Here is an 18,875-nt window from a genome sequence, read left to right as displayed (position 1 = left end):
TAGAGGGTTCTTTAAAAGTTATAATAACTTTAGCCGTTGGATCAAATTTCAAAAACTCGGATTGGTTGATTGGGTGGATTTGGTGGAAAGGATCAGGAGAGGATCCCTTTCCATCTAAATCAACAGCTCATCCAAAACATTCATATATGTAGTTGTAATATAAGTACTGTGTCCTGGGCCTATCTATCTTGACATATATATCTTTTTGTTCCGTTATAACACATTACGTATTGTGTGAAAAAAGCCAAAGAAATTAGAAGTTTGTGTACATTTTGTGCGAAAACACCAAAGAAACTAGACTAAGTTGTGCACTTTATAGATTCATAAGCAATATTAATACAACGTAAACCATGATCATTGCAAGTCTCAATTTATTCCAATTACTGATTAGGATAGCCTTCACACTTAACGAAATCGAAATGCGACGAGTGTTTTATGAAGTGAAAATTACAACATCGTAATTGAAACAATACCCCCACACATTATTTTTCTTTGTACAAGAAAGCTAGATAGCCCAAAACAAAATGAAACCACAAACAAAAATATTCGAAAGTAGTACCACCAACAAGCCCTGCAAGTACTGCACATCTTTCTCTATGAAGATCATGAGCAATACAGCATAACTAATCTTGCTTTATCTGATTTAATTGCTTGCTTAAAACTTAATTATCTTGCATTATATATCAGCAAGAACCGAGACCCCCTCTGCATACTTGGTATAAGTGCGACGCTTCATGACCTTGGCCAGTGGTGAGGAATAGTCATTTCCCACCCTTTTTTCGTACTTGTTCCACCACTGCATGTAGCTGCTTTGGGCCAAGAAAATATCAAGCGTCACTGCAAACTTCTCGAGATTATTCAGCACGTAATGCTCAAAGTCAATCAACTTTTGCTTGGCATCTGGATTACTCGCTTGTTCATTGTACAAGATAAGCGCTTCCTCAACGTGCACCCAAAAACAAGAATCATCATTGAGACTAGAAGCCACATTCTTCGCTTTTGAGTTCGACTTGGTATCGCTGCGCAGTTGGGGGTTCTCCCTTTCTTTCTTCTCTCTCTCTGCCTTCTTCTTTTCCTCGTCTTCATTGAACCATTGCTCCAACATAATGAAATGTCGAGGCCTTTCCTTTATGTAATCTTTTCCACCTTCCTTGTAGTACTCGGCAATGTGAAGCGGTTCGATCATCCTTCTGTAATTCGTTCCACCAAATAGGAAACGAGTACGCATTGCGGCTCCTTCTTTCTGGGGATTGCTCTCAACTTCTGCAACCGTGTCCTCCCAGTAGTTCGAGAGCTTCTTCTTGTAATCTGTGGCCATAATGTCACTTAAGTAACGCTTGTTTCTGTACCTGTCATAGTATCCAATTCCCATCTCTTTGGACTCCTTCCTGTACCATTCCATGCTGGCCATGTACTCTCTATTCTCATTCAATTTCAAGAAAGAACTGTAAGCCTTCGCCTTGTCGATCGCTTGTTTACATTCTTTGGTTACCATGTTTTGCATCAGATTGCCGAAATTTATGTCGGGATGTTGCTGCTGCAATGACTTTTACAAAATGATTTGCGAAAAAAGTTAGTAGAATGTGATTGCCCCCAGCACACCCGTGTTTATTTCCAATCTTGGGATTAAATAAAGTAAAAGAAAATCAAGAGACAAAAATAAACAGGTTTGTGCAGAACCATTCTCTGAATCATCATCAAATCAAATCAAATATTCCTGCAAAATGGCATCAGGGTCCTCAAGGCAAGAACCACCCGAAGCGGAGCACAATAGGAATGTTCCGAAGGGCTTGTAATCACTCGCTTGCGAAGCGGTTAGGAAGGCTTTAGGTACAGGATCGTTGATAGAGGCTACATTCAAGAAGCAAGAACTCCATGTTGAGAATTGCAACACACATTGTCGGAGTTGTTTGTCACCGGTCAAGGGTGAACCGTAAGTGATGGAAAGGGGACGCTTCGCTTTCGACAAGTTGAGGCTTTGTAGCAGCCATAAGGTGAAAAGGGTAGCTACACAGCCTCCAAAAGACTGTCCAGTTATAAGTATCGATGAGTTGGAATTGCTGCTTTCTACCAGCTGAAATATTACATGAAGTTAGTCAATTACTGAACTGCTTTATAATTAATTCGGAAACGTCTTTACAAATAAGTTCCTCAAAATATATTCGTGGTTAAAAAAAAAAAACATTCTAACTCCATTTTGAACAACAACAAAACAAAATAGAATCAACTTTACGACATTCGGCTCTTATAACACTAATAATGAGGTGTTTGTAAGTGTTTCTAATATTAAGAGTTGTCAAAGAAGCCAAACTAATTAAGTAGGAAGTAATCTAACATCATATATATCATTTCTAACCGTTTCTCACTAAAATTAATAGTCGTCAAAGCAATGAAAAAGTTTGATTAAGTAGGAGAAGAAGAGACAAAAATTGGAAAAGAAAAAAAATTATTTGATTCGTCCTTTCTTCCTTGTCTATGTCTATTTTTAAGCAGTCAATGAATGAACAAGTTCTTATTATAAGGAATTCTCGTAAGTGAAGAAACTTCTTTTTTAAATATTATCAGAGATAACAGTACATACCTTTGATCGCAGAAGATTGAGGTCGGTGTGATTCAAGGCGAAGAATTTGATTGCCAATTCATTGACGGAGAAACTTGGGGTTTTTTTGCTACACAAAAACTCAAAGAGAAGAAAATTTCTGTCCTTCAGAGTCGTCGACGAAATCATTGCTTGTGGATCTTGAACCTTGACTCGTGAAGTTAGAAAAGATATGATGGTGGTGTTTGAGTGCTTGGTTTCGCTAATGTATAAGGCCATTTGTGCATTCAGATTAGCAGCTGTTTGGAGCTTTTGCTTCTGAACCGCGTCCCATGACTGGTGCAGGGGAGGAGAAGTCACCAGCACATTTGCTAGTTCAAGCCCCGCACTGCTAATTCTGCCCATCACCAACAAAAAATTGAAGCAAAGTTAAATGGAGGGAATGCTTTTGAAGTAGTTAAAAATGTCAGTGGAACAATCAAAAGTACTTTTGATTATATTTGGCAGAAAAATTTAAAAGGTTGTTTACTATTCCGTATTCAAAATAAAGGAATTGAGTTGATGAGGCATTGAATTGAAGAGTTGGAATATGATAGAATCAAATTCATGTTGAAACTGTTTACTAAAATTTTCAGAAATCAAATTAGAAATAGTACTAAACCATATAAGTTGTTTACTAACTCATATGAATCGAAATGAAAATCGATGTGATTACTAAAGTGCTTCAATTCTAGTAATGTACTTTATATGCTAATTCTTATTTATTTATTTTATTTTATTGGTAAAACATTATTTTATTTTAACTTTGTGAGAAAAACTGTAATTCTTTTCATTTTTCATTTTTTTTGTTGAGGGAACAAAATTTGGTGTTGGGTAAATGCGAAGGACAATCTTAAAATTTTAGAAATAAATGAGAGTATAATGGTTTGAAACAATTTATTCCGATTCCCCCAATAATCCGGAATTTAATTTGCATCAAATTGTAGATAACTGAATTTCTCCAAATTTTGGAGTTGGATTACAATATTTGATAAATACTGGAGTACTCCGTAATTGAAATTCAATTCCGCTTTTTCATTTCGATTAACCTTGCGTAAACGTGTCATAGAAGTGTCACTTAGTACTACAGTCTAGTGATATTCCTCTTTACTTGTAAGTGAGATGTCTTATGTTCGATTCTTGTTAAAGGCGAATTTGAACTACATTATTGATAGCCCATTATGAGGTTAAGCTCATCCCTGTCCTTTTAGTGTAGATAATATCGTTTCTTTATAAATAAAAAATAAATAAAAACGTGTCACAAAAGTGTGTACGAATCATAAAAGCATTTTCTATAAAAATTAATTGTGCTTCTAATAAGGTCAGACTTGTAAGAATGAAATTCCACTTTGTTAAACCATATGAACATTTATTAAATTTTGCCTCCGCGAGAAACTTTACTCATAAGCGTTTTTGTTTTACTTTACTCATAAGCGTTTTTGTTTTACTTTACTCAAGTGTTTCTGGAAACTTGGAAATGCTTCTTGAAGCTACACATAGCGCATATGCTTCTTAAAAAAAGCTTCTACTATCTACACACGCTTTGTAAGTTTTTTCCCCCAAAATTAACCCTAAGAAGTTTCATGCAAAACACTTTTAGCCATTCCAGAAGCCGTCTTAGACATGTCCGCTTAATCACGACAATCGACGCACATGGATGAAGTGGAAATTTGCCAAACTACATTGAGCAGAATCATAATTAGGTCTAATAAACCATAAGAAAAATCAATGACAAAGGATTCAAAGAAAAACAAGGATCGGAGGAGTTTGAAGTTAACTTACTGGTTGTTCATCTTCAAGCTTTTGGCGATCTGCTTAAAAACACAGTAGATTGAGAGATTTGGAAAACAGAACGGTCAGTGTCCTTTCTATAGAAGAGGAAACAGTTCTAAAGCTATTATTATTCTTATGGACTTCATTGTCTCAAAGGTCCCCACGAGGGAATTTCCCGCCAAGTCGACAATGCACAGGAAAGTATATTAACGGATCTTGTTCCTGGAAGGTTCCCGGAGGAGGGAGGGCTGGACCTTTTGCCTCGATGCTTTGCCTCCGGTCTTCTTATCTACGTTTACGTGTTGAAGTTCAGATAATTATTCATTCCCGGTTGCTTCCAGCTTGTTCATCCGTAACGAAAATTTCAGAGTAATTTAATACATGATTTGATTTTAGCAACTAAACATTCGCGGAAGAATACAAAGAAATTTACAAAGAAATCTAACGAGTTAATCTGAGGGATAGGGAATGGCCGTTGAGCTTTCTGTTTTTTTTGTCTGAATTCACCGACTAGCTACACAATATGGTCAACGCAGTTTAGTCGAGCGGTGGGCTGAGACCTAGCGTCCAGGCAGCTAGGCAGACTAGACGGATTTAATTAAATCTATTATTATTTCATGTAAATAAGTGTTTGTTTATACTTAAAATATATATGATTTCATCATAAATTACAAAACGGAATGATATATATATTATGAGTTATTGGAACATAATGAAAACATGAGAACACGTACATAATGTGTGTTCCTTTAGAGCAGTTCCACCGGGGAACTGATAGGCCAGCACCCAGCCAAAAAACCAGCCCGACACCCAGGCTATCCACTCCAGCCGAGCATTTTGATCGGCACCCAGCCCAAGCCAGGCAAGAGACCAGCCTAAAATCGACAGACCCACATGTCGGGCCATCAACCTCCCACATGATCAACACGTCGCAAAGGGCTAAGGTTGATTCTGGGGCAGTGGGAGATTTCGAGGCCTTCACCAAAAGGCGTCTGACCTCGAAATCCAACACGGGTCCACGGGTACCAACCCGAATTGTCATACGGGTCGGTGTCGGGTAGGTGATAGGCTGGATCCGCGGCGACTACTGCCGAGGGAACCATCGATTGAGGAAAAGATCAAATTGGGTTAGTGAGGTTGGATTGATAGGGAATTTGATAGGCAAAATGGTTGAAATATTGTGGAGGAATAAAGACTGGGGATTGTGAACCGGAAGGAAAGTTGGAATCCGGTGGGATTATCATTGCACATGGTGGTGGATTTTTGCAGAGCTCCACCCAACAGAGAGAGAGAGAGATGTAGAGGGAGGTTGAAGCGAGTTAGCGTCAGGAGTGGCATTTGGCGTTTGGGGATGTAGAGGGAGAGTATAGAGAGTTCTAGTAGAACCGTGGAGGTTCCTGACTTTTCCTTCTTTTTTTTTTAATAAAATTATTATTTTTATTATTTTATAATAAAAAATAATAATATTTTAATAAAATTGACTAAGCTATTTTTTGTTAGGGGTGGAGATACTTTGGCCTATTATTGTTCACTGGAGTATATTACTGTTCACTTGAGTGGATAAATACGGGTGCTGGCGCTAAATTTTTAGGGGTGAACTTGCTCTTAAGTATTCAACAAGTCTCTTATATGTAGTTGTAATATAAGTATTGTGTCATGGGCCTATCTATCTTGACGTATATATCTTTTTGTTCCGTGATAACACATTACGTATTGTGTGAAAAAGCCAAAGAAATTAGAAGTTTGTGTACATTTTGTGCAAAAACGCCAAAGAAACTAGACTAAGTTGTGCACTTTATAGATTCATAAGCAAGATTAATACAACATAAACTATGATTATCGCAAGTCTTAACTTATTCCAATTACTGATTAGGATAGCCCTCACATGAAATCAAAATGCAACGAGCGTTCTATGAAGTGGAAATTATAACATCGTAATTAAACAATACCCCCCACACATTCTTTTTCTTTGTACAAGAGAGGTAGAGCCCAAAACAAAATGAAAACAAACAAAAATATTCGAGAGTAGTAGCACCAACAAGCCCTACAAGTACTGCACAACTTTCTATATGAAGATCATGAGCAATACAGCATAACTAATCTTGCTTTATCTGATTTAATTACTTGCTTAAAACTTAATTATCTTGGATTATATATCGGCAAGAACCGAGACCCCCTCCGCATACTTGGTATAAGTGTGACGCTTCATGACCTTGGCGAGTGGTGAGGAATAGTCATTTCCCATCCATTTTTCGTACTCGTTCCACCATTGCATGTAGCTGCTTTGGGCCAAGAAAATATCAGGTGTCACTGCAAACTTCTCGAGATTATTCAGCACGTACTGCTCAAATTCCATCAGCATTTGCTTGGCATTTGGATTACTCGCTTGTTCATTGCATAAGATATGCGCTTCCTCGACATGCACCCAAAAACAAGAATCATCATTCAGACTTGAAGCCACACTCTTCGCTTTTGAGTTCGACTTGCTTTCGCCACGCAGTTGGGGGTTCTCCTTTTCTTTCTGCCCTCTCTCTGGCTTCTGCTTTTCCGCGTCTTCATTGAACCATTGCTCCAACAGAACGAAATGTCGAGGCCTTTCCTTAATGTAATCTTTTCCACCTTCCTTGTAGTACTCTGCAATGTGAAGCGGTTCGATCATCCTTCTGTAATTCGTTCCACCAAATAGGAAACGAGTACGCATTGCGGCTCCTTCTTTCTGGGGATTGCTCTCAACTTCCGCAACCGTGTCCTCCCAGTAATTCGAGAGCTTCTTCTTGTACTCTTCGGCATTAATGTCACCCAAGCAACGCTTGTTTCTGTACCTGTCATAGTATCCAATTCCCATCTCTTTGGACTCCTTCTTGTACCCTTCCATGTAGGCCATGTACTTTTTAATCTCATTCAATTTCCAGAAAGAACTGTAAACCTGCGTCTTCTGGATTGCGTGGTTACGTTCTTGAGTTTCCATCTTTTGCATCAGATTGCCGAAATTTATGTCGGGTTGTTGCTGCTGCAATGACTTTTACAAAATGATTTGCGAAAAAAGTTAGTAGAAGTAAAAATATATATAGGTCGAAAAAAACATGGGATGTGATTGCCCCCAGCACACCCGTGTTTATTTCCAATCTTCGGATTAAATAAAGTAAAAGAAAATCAAGAGACAAAAATAAACAGGTTTGTGCAGAAACCATTCTCTGAATCATCATCAAATCAAATATTTGTGTAGAAAGTTGGATACCTGTGAGCTATTAACTCCAAATATTGCTGCCAATTGTGTTTTAATTCCAGCTTTAAGTGGAACTCTATCCTCTTCAACCAACTCAAAGACATCTCTTGAAAACGCCTTCAGCTTGAGATCATTCAAAATCTGTCCGTAATCAAAATACTGAAACCCCAAATTCGGACCTTGAATTTGAGCACTCTGAGAGCCGGTGTCCACCACCAGTTGCAAAATGGCATCAGGGTCGTCAAAGCAAGAACCACCCGAAGCGGAGCACAATAGGAATGTTCCGAAAGGCTTGTAATTGCTTGCTTGCGAAGCTGTTAGGAAGGCTTTAGGTACAGGATCGTTGATAGAGGCTACATTCAAGAAGCAAGAACTCCAAGTTGAGAATTGCAACACACATTGTCGGAGTTGTTCGTCACCGGTCAAGGGTGAACCGAAAGTGATGCAAAGGGGACGCTTCGCTTTCGACAAGTTGAGGCTTTGTAGCAGCCATAAGGTGAAAAGGGTAGCTACACAGCCTCCAAAAGAATGTCCAGTGATAAGTATCGATGAGTTGGAATTGCTGCTTTCTACCAGCTGAAATATTGCATGAAGTTAGTCAATTACTGAACTGCTAGCTATATAATTAATTCGGAGACGTCTTTTACAAATAAGTTCCTTCGTGGTAAAAAATATAACATTCAACACCATTTTGAACAACAACAAAACAAAATAGAACCGATTTTACGTCATTCGGCTCTTATAACACTAATAATGAGGTGTTTGTAAGTGTTTCTCACTAATATTAAGAGTTGTCAAAGAAGCCAAACTAATTAAGTAGAAAGTAATCGAACATTATAAATATCATTTCGAACCGTTTCTCACTAAAATTAATAGTCGTCAAAGCGATGAAAAAGTTTGATTCAGTAGGAGAAGAATAGACAAAAATTGGAAAAAATTATTTGAGATAACAGTACATACCTTTGTTCGCAGAAGGTCGAGGTTGGTGTGATTCAACGCGAAGAAGTTGATTGTCAATTCATTGACGGAGAAACTTGGGGTTTTTTTGCTGCACAAAAACTCAAAGAGAAGAAAATTTGTGTCCTTGAGAGTCGTCGATGAAATCATCGCTTGTGGATCTTGAACCTTGACTGGTGAAGTAAGAAAAGATATGATGGTGGTGTTTGAGTGCTTGGTTTCACTAATGTATAAGGCCATTTGTGCATTCGGATCAGCAACTGTCTGGAGCTTTTGCTTCTGAACCGCGTCCCATGACTGGTGCAGGGGAGGAGAAGTCACCAGCAAATTTGCTAGTTCAAGCCCCGCACTGCTAATTCTGTCCATCACCAACAAAAAATTGAAGCAAAGTTAAATGGAGGGAATGCTTTTGAAATAGTTAAAAATGTCAGTAGAACAAAAGTAATTCTGATTATATTTGGCAGAAAAATTTAATGGGTTGTTTACTATTCCGTATTCAAAATAAAAGAAATTGAATTGAAGAGTTGGAATATGGTAGAATCAGATTCATGTTAAAACTGTTTCATGTATTCAATTCCACTTTTTCATTTCAATTACCCATGCGTAAACGTATCATAAAAGTATGTACGAATCATAAAAGCATTTTCTATAAAATTTCATTGTGCTTCTAATAAGGTCAGCTTAGCAAAAGACTAGTAAGAATGAATTCTACTTTGTCAAAGCATATGAACACTTATTAAATATTGCCTCGAGATACTTTACTCATAAGCACTTATCTTTTACTTTACTCATAAGCATTTTTCTTTTACTTTATTCAAAGAGTTTCTCAATAAAGCACTTGGAAACTTGGAAACTCTTCTTAAAGCTACACATAGCACATATGCTTCTTAAAAATAGCTTCTACTATCTAGACGCACTTTGTAAGTTTTTTCCCCCAAATTTAACCCCAAGAAGTTTCATGCAAAACACTTATAGCGATTCTAGAAGCCGTCCTAGACATGATCCGCTTAATCACGACAATCAACACACATGGATGAAGTGGATATTTGCCAAACTAAATTGAGCAGAATCATACTTAGGTCTAATAAACGAGATGAGTAGAAACCCATACTCAAAATTTCTCAAAATTATTCGTTATCAATTTATAGAAGTTCGTGTTTATAATCAGAAACGTTGATATTATAAATCATCCTATACAAATCGCTTCTGACAAAAATCAATTAAACCTAAGAACGTTTAGTCATCAAACCGTTTAAAAACAAATGAACGGTATTAGTAAAAGCATCTATGTAATTGCTACAATAGACTAGTTTTACTTTATTTTTTTACAGAGATGATCTTGACAATGTGAATCATAGTATGAACGGTTATGATCATAACTACAAAATCCTGTGTTTAAAACCCTAAGAGTTTTAAATAAGAGTTCCTATTTATCTTTCAGTAGCCAAGTATTATCCTAATAAACCATAAGAAAAATCAATGACAAAGGATTCAAAGAAAAACAAGGATCGGAAGAGTTTGAAATTAACTTACTGGTTGTTCATCTTCAAGCTTTTGGTGGCGATCTGCTTAAAAACACAGTAGATTGAGAGATTTGGAAGACAGAATGGTGTGTCCTTTATAGAGAAGAGGAAACAGTTCTAAAGCTATTGTTACTCTTAAGATAATACTTGATACTCACAAGTGGACAATTTTCACTGACCATTGATATGCCTCAATTAAAAGAGAACACGTGTACTACTTTATATGTTTAAGCTATGCAGCCAAACACCCTGTTTATCCAATTACCTAGGCATCCAAACACCCCATAATCCCTTTTCACTTCCTCTTTGCTCCCGGGCTTATCCCGCATCGTCCTTGTCTTTTCCTATGCCATCACGGATTTGTATCAGTGCAGCGTCGTCACACTATACACGAAGAACAAAGATCCCCTCCCTTACATGAATTCTTATGGACCTACTTCGATGGAGGAGAGAGGTTGAAGGAAGAGGCGGAAGCGGAAGCGGGGCCGACGGAGGAATACCGGTGAAGTTGACAGAGGAACGGCGGTCGGTTGACGGAGGAGAGAAGTTGGATGAGGACACGGGGTGAATCGACGGTGGAGGAGGACACGGGGTAGGTTTGCGGCGGAGGAACGAGGTGGGTCGAGGCAGGTGCTTGCTCGTTTGTCTCTTAAAGGTTGGGGATTCTTCAACGAGAGAGAAGGATGGTGTTTGGTTAATAGAATAGTTTATGTTTGCATATATAGAACAAAGAAAGCCATGTTTGGTGTTTGGATAAGCAAAAAGACAGGTGTCATCTTTATAGTGTACCACGTTGTGAGGTCCGTATACTTGATCCTGAGCAGTCAGGACCTAAGTATTGTCCTTATTCTTATGGACTTCATTGTCCCCACCAACCAAAGGGCCCCACGAGGAAAGTTCCCACCAAGTCGACAATGCACGGGAAGGTCTATGTCATTGTCAACTGACCTTGTTCCTAGAAGGGAGGGCTGGACGTTTGCCCCGATACTTTGCCTCTGTTCCTCTTGTCTACGTTTACGTGTTAAAGTTCAGATAATTATTTATTCCATGTTGCTTCCAGCTTGCGTTACGAATATTCCGGAGTAATTTAATACATGATTTGAATTTAGCAACTACACATTCGCGGAAGTATACAAAGAAATTTACAAAGAAATCTAACGAGTTAATCTGAGGGATAGGGAATGGCGGTTGAGCTTTCTGTTTTTTTAAAGGTCAAAAAAACGTTAGGCGTTAGTCGGAAAACAGGCTGATGATTAGAGCGCCTAGGCATCTAAGCGGGATCTAGGAAGGCATCTAGGCAGCTTAGGTAGATTTAGATAGATTTTTTGTATATTTTGTAAATAAGTACATATTGATACTTACAAAAAATTATACTCGAATGAAATCTACAGATAAGATAATAAAAGAATGATAAAATATAAAAAGAGTATTCAACAAATCCAAAGTTTAAAAACACATTAAGCATATATGTCATATAACGATAATAAGGAGTATTGAAGAACAATACATGTATAACAAGTTCATAATTTAAAATTACATAAAATACAAAATATGAGAAAAATAAAGAAATATAATAGTATAGTAATATAGTAATACAGATAAGTAAATAAAAAATAAACATTCTGATGGGTGGTTGGCTTCATAAAAAATAAAAACGAATCAATTACTCTATGTAACACTAACACTACACCCCATGTTTCTCACATAATCCAAGGTCGAGTCCAGATACTACCCTTGACCCCTTGGAAAGTGGAAACCATTCATTACTCTGTAACACTCTCCATTCCATGTTTCTCACATAATCCAAGGTGGAGCCCGGACTTACCACCTTTGACCCCTTGGGAAGTCGAAACCATTCATTTAAATTTGAACGATTGTCTGCTCTTCACTTTCGGTGTCCTCTAGTGTCTTCTGATTGTGTGATCACGGTTAAACAACGTTAATATTTTATATTATTATTTATTTTTGTTTTATTATATCTATAAAAAAAATAATATAAAATAATAACGTGCTAACTGTGATCATACAAAACAGGAAGGCATCGAAAGTGAAGGGCAGACAATCATTGTCCTTTAAATTTATGTTGCTCTCTCTCTCTGCGCCGGAGATAGCCGGAAAATGCCTGCAAACTCACGGGTCTCGCTGGAAAACTGGGGAAGAATCTCCTCGCCATTTTTGGGTTCGTGGGGTTCACATAGAGGGTGAGGGATGGTTGTGTGCAGTTGCTGCTGTTGTTGTTGTGTTTGTGTGCTTTCCCGGAGAGGCGAGGTTAGAGAGAAAGATGAGAGAATTGAGAGGAGAGAGTGAAGGGAGGGAAAGAGAGTGACGGGGAGAGGGAAAAGAGAGAGAACCGGGAGACAAGGGAAACATGTGCCCCTAGTGGCTCACAACACAAGGTTCACTAAAGACAAAAACACAAATATCTCCCGAACAGGAAAGACTCAAGAATCTACTTGATTTAGAATTATTCCAAAATTCATGATTTAGAATTATTCTAAAATTCATTCGTTTAATCGTTTTATGTCCAAAATAGATTCACATATTATATAATTAAAATATAGAATAAAGTATCAATATTCAACTAAAATAATCAATAAATTATAACTAAAAATAAGATAAAATAATAGTTTAAAATCGACTCAGCAAAAACATCTACATTAACACATACAAATTGATAAAAGAAAAAATCATAAGCAGATACCAAATATTTAAAAATCACTAATAGCAATGTGCTGAAAGACTGAAAATAGAGTAGGCCTCACACTAAGTGAAATCGAAATGCAATGAATTTCATTAATTTATGAAGTGGAAATTACAACATCATAATTGAAACAATACCCCCACACATTCTTATACTTTAAACAAAGAGAGCTAGATGCTAGAGCCCAAAAAACAAAACGAAACCACAAACAAAAATATTCAATAGTAGTAGCGCCAACAAGTCTGGCAAGTACTGCACACTTTTCTATATGAAGATCATGAGCAATACAGCATAACTAATCTTGCTTTATTTAATTAATTGCTTGCTTAAAATTTAATTATCTTGCATTATATAACAGCAAGAACCGAGACCCCCTCCGCATACTTGGTATAAGTGTGACGCTTCATGACCTTGGCGAGTGGTGAGGAATAGTCATTTCCCACCCTTTTTTCGTACTCGTTCCACCATTGCATGTAACTGCTTTGGGCCAAGAAAATATCAGGCGTCACTGCAAACTTCTCGAGATTATTCAGCACGTACTGCTCAAATTCCATCAGCATTTGCTTGGCATTTGGATTACTCGCTTGTTCATTGCATAAGATATGCGCTTCCTCGACATGCACCCAAAAACAAGAATCATCATTCAGACTTGAAGCCACATTCTTCGCTTTTGAGTTCGACTTGCTTTCGCCACGCAGTTGGGGGTTCTCCTTTTCTTTCGGCTCCCTCTCTGGCTTCTTCTTTTCCGCGTCTTCATTGAACCATTGCTCCAACAGAACGAAATGTCGAGGCCTTTCCCTTATGTAATCTTTTCCACCTTCCTTGTAGTACTCTGCAATGTGAAGCGGTTCGATCATCCTTCTGTAATTCGTTCCACCAAATAGGAAACGAGTACGCATTGCGGCTCCTTCTTTCTGGGGATTGCTCTCAACTTCTGCAACCGTGTCCTCCCAGTAATTAGAGAGCTTCTTCTTGTACTCTTCGGCATTAATGTCACCCAAGCAACGCTTGTTTCTGTACCTGTCATAGTATCCAATTCCCATCTCTTTGGACTCCTTCTTGTACCCTTCCATGTAGGCCATGTACTTTTTAATCTCATTCAATTTCCAGAAAGAACTGTAAACCTGCGTCTTCTGGATTGCGTGGTTACGTTCTTGAGTTTCCATCTTTTGCATCAGATTGCCGAAATTTATGTCGGGTTGCTGCTGCTGCAATGACTTACAAAATGATTTGCGAAAAAAGTTAGTAGAAGTAAAAACAAGGGATGTGATTGCCCCCCGCACACCTGTGTTTATTTCCAATCTTCGGATTAAATAAAGTAAAAGAAAATCAAGAGACAAAAATAAACAGGTTTGTGCAGAAACCATTCTCTGAATCATCATCAAATCAAATATTTGTGTGGAAAGTTGGATACCTGTGAGCTATTAACTCCAAATATTGCTGCCAATTGTGTTTTAATTCCAGCTTTAAGTGGAACTCTATCCTCTTCAACCAACTCAAAGACATCTCTAGAAAATGCCTTCAGCTTGAGATCACTCAAAATCTGTCCGTAATCGAAATACTGAAACCCCAAATTCGGACCTTGAATTTGAGCACTCTGAGAGCCGGTTTCCACCAACAGTTGCAAAATGGCATCTGGGTCCTCAAAGCAAGAACCACCCGAAGCGGAGCACAATAGGAATGTTCCGAAAGGCTTGTAATCACTCGCTTGCGAAGCGGTTAGGAAGGCTTTAGGTACAGGATCGTTGATAGAGGCTACATTCAAGAAGCAAGAACTCCATGTTGAGAATTGCAACACACATTGTCGGAGTTGTTCGTCACCGGTCAAGGGTGAACCGAAAGTGATGCAAAGGGGACGCTTCGCTTTCGACAAGTTGAGGCTTTGTAGCAGCCATAAGGTGAAAAGGGTAGCCACACAGCCTCCAAAAGAATGTCCAGTGATAAGTATCGATGAGTTGGAATTGCTGCTTTCTACCAGCTGAAATATTACATTAAGTTGGTCAATTACTGAACTGCTATATAATTAATTCGGAGACGTCTTTACAAATAAGTTCCTCGAAATACATTCGTGGTAAAAAAAAAAAAACATTCAACTCCATTTTGAACAACAACAAAACAAAATAGAATCAATTTTATGACATTCGGCTCTTATAACTCTAACAATGAGGTGTTTGTAAGTGTTTCTTACTAATATTAAGAGTTGTCAAAGAAGCCAAACTAATTAAGTATAAAGTAATCTAACATTATAAATATCATTTCTAACCATTTCTCACTAAAATTAATAGTCGTCAAAGCAATGAAAAAGTTTGATTCAGTAGGTGAAGAATAGACAAAAATTGGGAAAAAAAAAATAAAACTATTTGATTCGTCCTTTCTTCCGTCTCTATGTCTATTTTTAAGTAGGCAATGAATGAACAAGTTCTTATATAAGGATTTCTCGTATGCGAAGAAACTTTTTTTTTAAATATTATCAGAGATAACATTACACACCTTTGTTCGCAAAAGATCGAGGTTGGTGTGATTCAAGGCGAAGAATTTGATTGCCAATTCATTGACGAAGTAACTTGGTGTTTTTTTGCTGCACAAAAACTCAAAGAGAAGAAAATTTGTGTCCTTGAGAGTCGTCGATGAAATCATCGCTTGTGGATCTTGAACCTCTACTGGTGCAGTAAGAAAAGATATGATGGTGGTGTTTGAGTGCTTGGTTTCACTAATGTATAAGGTCATTTGTGCATTCGGATCAGCAGCTGTCTGGAGCTTTTGCTTTTGAACCGCGTCCCATGACTGGTGCAGGGGAGGAGAAGTCACCAGCACATTTGCTAGTTCAAGCCCCGCACTGCTAATTCTGTCCACCAACAAAAAATTGAAGCAAAGTTAAACAGAGGGAAAGCTGTTGAAATAGTTAAAAATGTCAGTGGAACAATCAAAACTACTTTTGATTATATTTGGGATAAAAATTTAATGGGTCGTTTACTATTCCATATTCAAAAGAAGAAAAAATTGAATTGAAGAGTTTGGAATATGTTAGAATCAGATTCATATTGAAACTGTTTACTAAAATTTTAAAAAATAAGAGTAAGAATAGTACTGAACAATATAAACTGTTTACTAACTCACATGAATCAGAATGAAAATCGATGTGATGACTAAAATGCTCCAATTCAAGTAATGTACTTTATATGCTAATTCGTATTTATTTATTTTATTTTATTGGTAAAACATTATTTTATTTTAACTTTGTGAGAAAATTTTTAATTCTTCTCAATTTTTTTTTTTGTTGAGGGAACAAAATTTGGTGTTGGGTAAATGCGAAGGACCCAATCCTTAAAAAAAGCGAAGGACCCAATCTTTAATTCTTCTTAAAAAAAGCTTCTACTATCTAGACGCGCTTTGTAGGTTTTGGAGGCTCCCCCCTCCTAATCCTCATCTCCTTCCCTTCTCTTCCCTCCTATTTCAACGGTCACAGTTAAACCACGTTAACATCTTATATTAATTTTTTTTTATAAAGACAATAAAACAAAAAGCAATGTGTGAGAGGAATGGACGAGAACAGGAGGGGAGATAATCCTACTCGGTAAATTTTTTCCCCAAAATTAACCCTAAGAAGTTTCATGCAAAATACTTGTAGCCATTCCAGAAGCCGTCCTAGACATGTCTGCTTAATCACGACAATCGACACACATGGATGAAGTGGAAATTTGCCAAACTATATTGAGCATAATCATACTTAGGCCTAATAAACCATAAGGAAAATCAATGACAAAGGATTCAAAGAAGAACAAGGATCGGAGGAGTTTGAAGTTAACTTACTGGTTGTTCATCTTCAAGCTTCTGGCGATCTGCTTAAAAACACAGTAGATTGAGAGATTTGGAAACCAGAATGCTCAGTGTCTTTCTTTATATAGAAGAGGAAAGTCCTATCATTACTATTGTTATGGACGTCATTGTTCCACCAAGTTCCACGAGGGAATTTCCCGCCAAGTCGACAATGCACAGGAAAGTCTACGTCGTCGTCTACGGATCTTGTTCCTGGAAGGTTCCCGGAGGAGAGGGAGTTGGACCTTTGCCCCGATGCTTTTCCTCTGGCCTTCTTATCTACGTTTACGTGTTAAAGTTCAGAATAATTATTTATTCCATGTTGCTTCCAGCTTGTTCTTACGTTACGAAAATTCCAGAGTAATTTAATACATGATTTGATTTTAGCAACTAAACATTCGTGGAAGAATACAAAGAAATTTACAAAGAAATCTAACGAGTTAATCTGAGCTAGGGAATGGCCGTTGAGCTTTCTGTTTTTTTGTCCGAATTCACCTAGTAGCAATACAATATGGTCAACGCAGCCTTACCTGACGGACTTTCGTCGTCATGTTCATCGGGTCAGGCTCTGTTGCCCGACCTAATTCCGTCATCTTAAATGTTTCGCGAAGAACTCATAATATATCAAAACGAAACTAGGAAAGTGTAGAACAAGAATATACCTATTTGGAAGTTCAAAGGTTGCCGGAGATGGCCGGAAAATAGCCTGAAAACTGACTGGTCCGCAGAAAAACGGGGAACACGCCGGAAACTGAGTAAACTTTAAACGTCCATAACTTCTTCAATACTCGACGAAATCAAGTGATTCATAGATGAAAATCATACTTATTGACGAAATGAAGAGAATGGTACCTTTCTCCACGGCTAAATAGCCGTGGTTTAGCCGGAAAATGACTTGAAAGGGTCGCCGGAAACTAGGTAAACTTTAAAAGGTTATAACTTCCTCATTTATTAGTCAAATCGGACCCATAATATGTCAAAACGAAGCTTAAGACGAGAGAAATACGATTTTACCTATTTAGAAGCCAAAAGCTGGCCGGATATGGCCAAAAAATGCGTCTCGCCGGAAAACTGGGGAAAAGTCCGCTCACCGTTTTTGGGTTCGTGAGGTTCGCATAGAGGGTGAGGGATGGTGTTGTGCAGCTGCTGCTGTTGTTGTTGTGTTTGTGTGCTTTCCCGGAGAAGGAAGGTTAGAGAGACAGATGAGAGAAGAGAGTTTTAGAGAGAGTGAAGGGAGGGAAAGAGAGTGACGGGGAGAGGGAAGAGAGGCAGCCGGGAGACAAGGGAAACATGTGGGCCTCGTGACTCACAAAATAAGGTCCACTAAACTCAAGAATACAAATATCTTCCAAACGTGAAATTACAAAATTGTTCTCGACGATCTGTGTTTCATACAATCTGAGACGGGTCATTACAACATATTCATGCTAAGGCTAGTAATCTTGTTCTAGTAAACGGAAATTAGTTACGAATAACCATAAAACAATTGGGAAAGTTGCACGCTGAGTCTTCTTTTCTTTGCCACGGTCAAACGGCTTGGAATTAAATTCTAGAATTTTGACACAATCATCTTGAAAGACTCACGAATCTATTCCAATTGAAATTACTCCAAAATTCCTTCGTTTGATCACTTTATGCCCAAAGTAGATTCACATGTCCTGTAATTGAAATATAGAACAAAGTATCAAAATTCAACCAAAATAATCAATAAATTATAGCTAAGAATAAGGTAAAATAAACAGTAGAATATCAACTCATTAGAAGCATCTACATTAACACATAAAAATTGATAAAAGAAAGAATCATAAGCAGTTACCAAATATTTAAACTTCACTAGTAGCAATGTGCTGAAAGACTGAAATTAGGATAAGCCTCATACTTAGTGAAATCGAAATGCAACGAGTGTCATTGCTTTATGAAGTGGAAATTACAACATCATAATTGAAACAATACCCCCACACATTCTTATACTTTGAACAAAGAGATCTAGATGCTAGAGCCCAAAACAAAACGAAACCACAAACAAAAATATTCAAAAGTTGTAGCGCCAAAAAGTCCGGCAAGTACTGCACACCTTTCTTTATGAAGATCAGGAGCAATACAGCCAGGGGCGGAGGCACTCTAAGGCCACACCATAGGCCAAGGCCTACCCCCCAACTAACTTTTCTATATAATTATGTATTATATTTGGATAAACTTAATATTATACTTCTTTTAGTTTACACAAAACTCTTAATTGCTATTCACTAATAGTTAAAATAAGAAGTCTCTTTTTCTTTTCAATCCCAACAAAACTCGTCC

General features: G+C 37.7%; 4 protein-coding genes across 8 annotated transcripts; all 4 read right to left on the bottom strand.

Moving 5' to 3' along the window:
* Nucleotides 1-405: 405 nt before the first annotated feature.
* LOC103404587 (senescence-associated carboxylesterase 101-like) lies at nucleotides 406-4,812 on the bottom strand. The gene is made up of 3 exons (XM_070817252.1): nucleotides 4,361-4,812; nucleotides 2,582-2,936; nucleotides 406-2,074 (listed from the first exon to the last, which is right to left on the bottom strand). Exons 1-3 carry the CDS (start codon nucleotides 4,369-4,371, stop codon nucleotides 1,703-1,705), a joined length of 738 nt encoding a protein of 245 aa, XP_070673353.1. The 5' UTR covers nucleotides 4,372-4,812; the 3' UTR covers nucleotides 406-1,702.
* On the bottom strand, nucleotides 677-1,495 carry LOC103404586 (senescence-associated carboxylesterase 101-like). The gene has a single exon (XM_008343515.3). It carries the CDS (start codon nucleotides 1,493-1,495, stop codon nucleotides 677-679), a length of 819 nt encoding a protein of 272 aa, XP_008341737.3.
* Nucleotides 4,813-6,187: 1,375 nt separating the features above from the next.
* Nucleotides 6,188-10,879, bottom strand: LOC103417055 (senescence-associated carboxylesterase 101-like). 2 transcript variants are annotated; one of them, XM_029097935.2, is made up of 5 exons: nucleotides 10,323-10,729; nucleotides 10,068-10,150; nucleotides 8,538-8,892; nucleotides 7,590-8,153; nucleotides 6,188-7,370 (listed from the first exon to the last, which is right to left on the bottom strand). In XM_029097935.2, exons 2-5 carry the CDS (start codon nucleotides 10,076-10,078, stop codon nucleotides 6,501-6,503), a joined length of 1,800 nt encoding a protein of 599 aa, XP_028953768.2. In that variant the 5' UTR covers nucleotides 10,079-10,150; nucleotides 10,323-10,729; the 3' UTR covers nucleotides 6,188-6,500. The 2 variants fall into 2 exon arrangements, with proteins under 2 accessions (XP_028953768.2, XP_070673352.1); XM_070817251.1 differs by having other exon boundaries at nucleotides 10,068-10,879.
* Nucleotides 10,880-12,825: 1,946 nt separating this feature from the next.
* LOC103404585 (senescence-associated carboxylesterase 101-like) lies at nucleotides 12,826-17,855 on the bottom strand. 4 transcript variants are annotated; one of them, XM_029096990.2, is made up of 7 exons: nucleotides 17,589-17,855; nucleotides 17,427-17,488; nucleotides 17,237-17,325; nucleotides 16,569-16,853; nucleotides 15,249-15,603; nucleotides 14,173-14,736; nucleotides 12,826-13,975 (listed from the first exon to the last, which is right to left on the bottom strand). In XM_029096990.2, exons 4-7 carry the CDS (start codon nucleotides 16,577-16,579, stop codon nucleotides 13,106-13,108), a joined length of 1,800 nt encoding a protein of 599 aa, XP_028952823.2. In that variant the 5' UTR covers nucleotides 16,580-16,853; nucleotides 17,237-17,325; nucleotides 17,427-17,488; nucleotides 17,589-17,855; the 3' UTR covers nucleotides 12,826-13,105. The 4 variants fall into 4 exon arrangements, with proteins under 4 accessions (XP_028952823.2, XP_070673349.1, XP_070673350.1 ...); XM_070817248.1 differs by having other exon boundaries at nucleotides 17,427-17,497; nucleotides 17,589-17,660; XM_070817249.1 differs by lacking the exons at nucleotides 17,427-17,488; nucleotides 17,589-17,855 and having other exon boundaries at nucleotides 17,237-17,376.
* Nucleotides 17,856-18,875: the final 1,020 nt, after the last annotated feature.

The sequence above is a fragment of the Malus domestica genome, chromosome 17 (genome assembly GCF_042453785.1).
Source record: "Malus domestica chromosome 17, GDT2T_hap1".
Lineage (NCBI taxonomy): Eukaryota > Viridiplantae > Streptophyta > Magnoliopsida > Rosales > Rosaceae > Malus > Malus domestica.
Note: the sequence above shows the minus strand (reverse complement) of the source record. Positions and strands in the feature narration are given on the sequence as shown.

What these genes read in the sequence shown, in the direction of transcription:
- LOC103404586 (XM_008343515.3), bottom strand. Translation starts at nt 1,495, where the DNA reads ATGGTAACCAAAGAATGTAAACAAGCGATCGACAAGGCGAAGGCTTAC.
- LOC103404587 (XM_070817252.1), bottom strand. An exon ending in TCAATCTTCTGCGATCAAAG is followed by an intron (nt 2,075 to 2,581) that starts GTATGTACTGTT and finishes GTAATATTTCAG; the next exon opens with CTGGTAGAAAGCAGCAATTC.
- LOC103417055 (XM_070817251.1), bottom strand. An exon ending in TCGACCTTCTGCGAACAAAG is followed by an intron (nt 8,154 to 8,537) that starts GTATGTACTGTT and finishes GCAATATTTCAG; the next exon opens with CTGGTAGAAAGCAGCAATTC. An exon ending in TTGGAGTTAATAGCTCACAG is followed by an intron (nt 7,371 to 7,589) that starts GTATCCAACTTT and finishes ATTTTGTAAAAG; the next exon opens with TCATTGCAGCAGCAACAACC.
- LOC103404585 (XM_029096990.2), bottom strand. An exon ending in TCGATCTTTTGCGAACAAAG is followed by an intron (nt 14,737 to 15,248) that starts GTGTGTAATGTT and finishes GTAATATTTCAG; the next exon opens with CTGGTAGAAAGCAGCAATTC. An exon ending in TTGGAGTTAATAGCTCACAG is followed by an intron (nt 13,976 to 14,172) that starts GTATCCAACTTT and finishes TCATTTTGTAAG; the next exon opens with TCATTGCAGCAGCAGCAACC.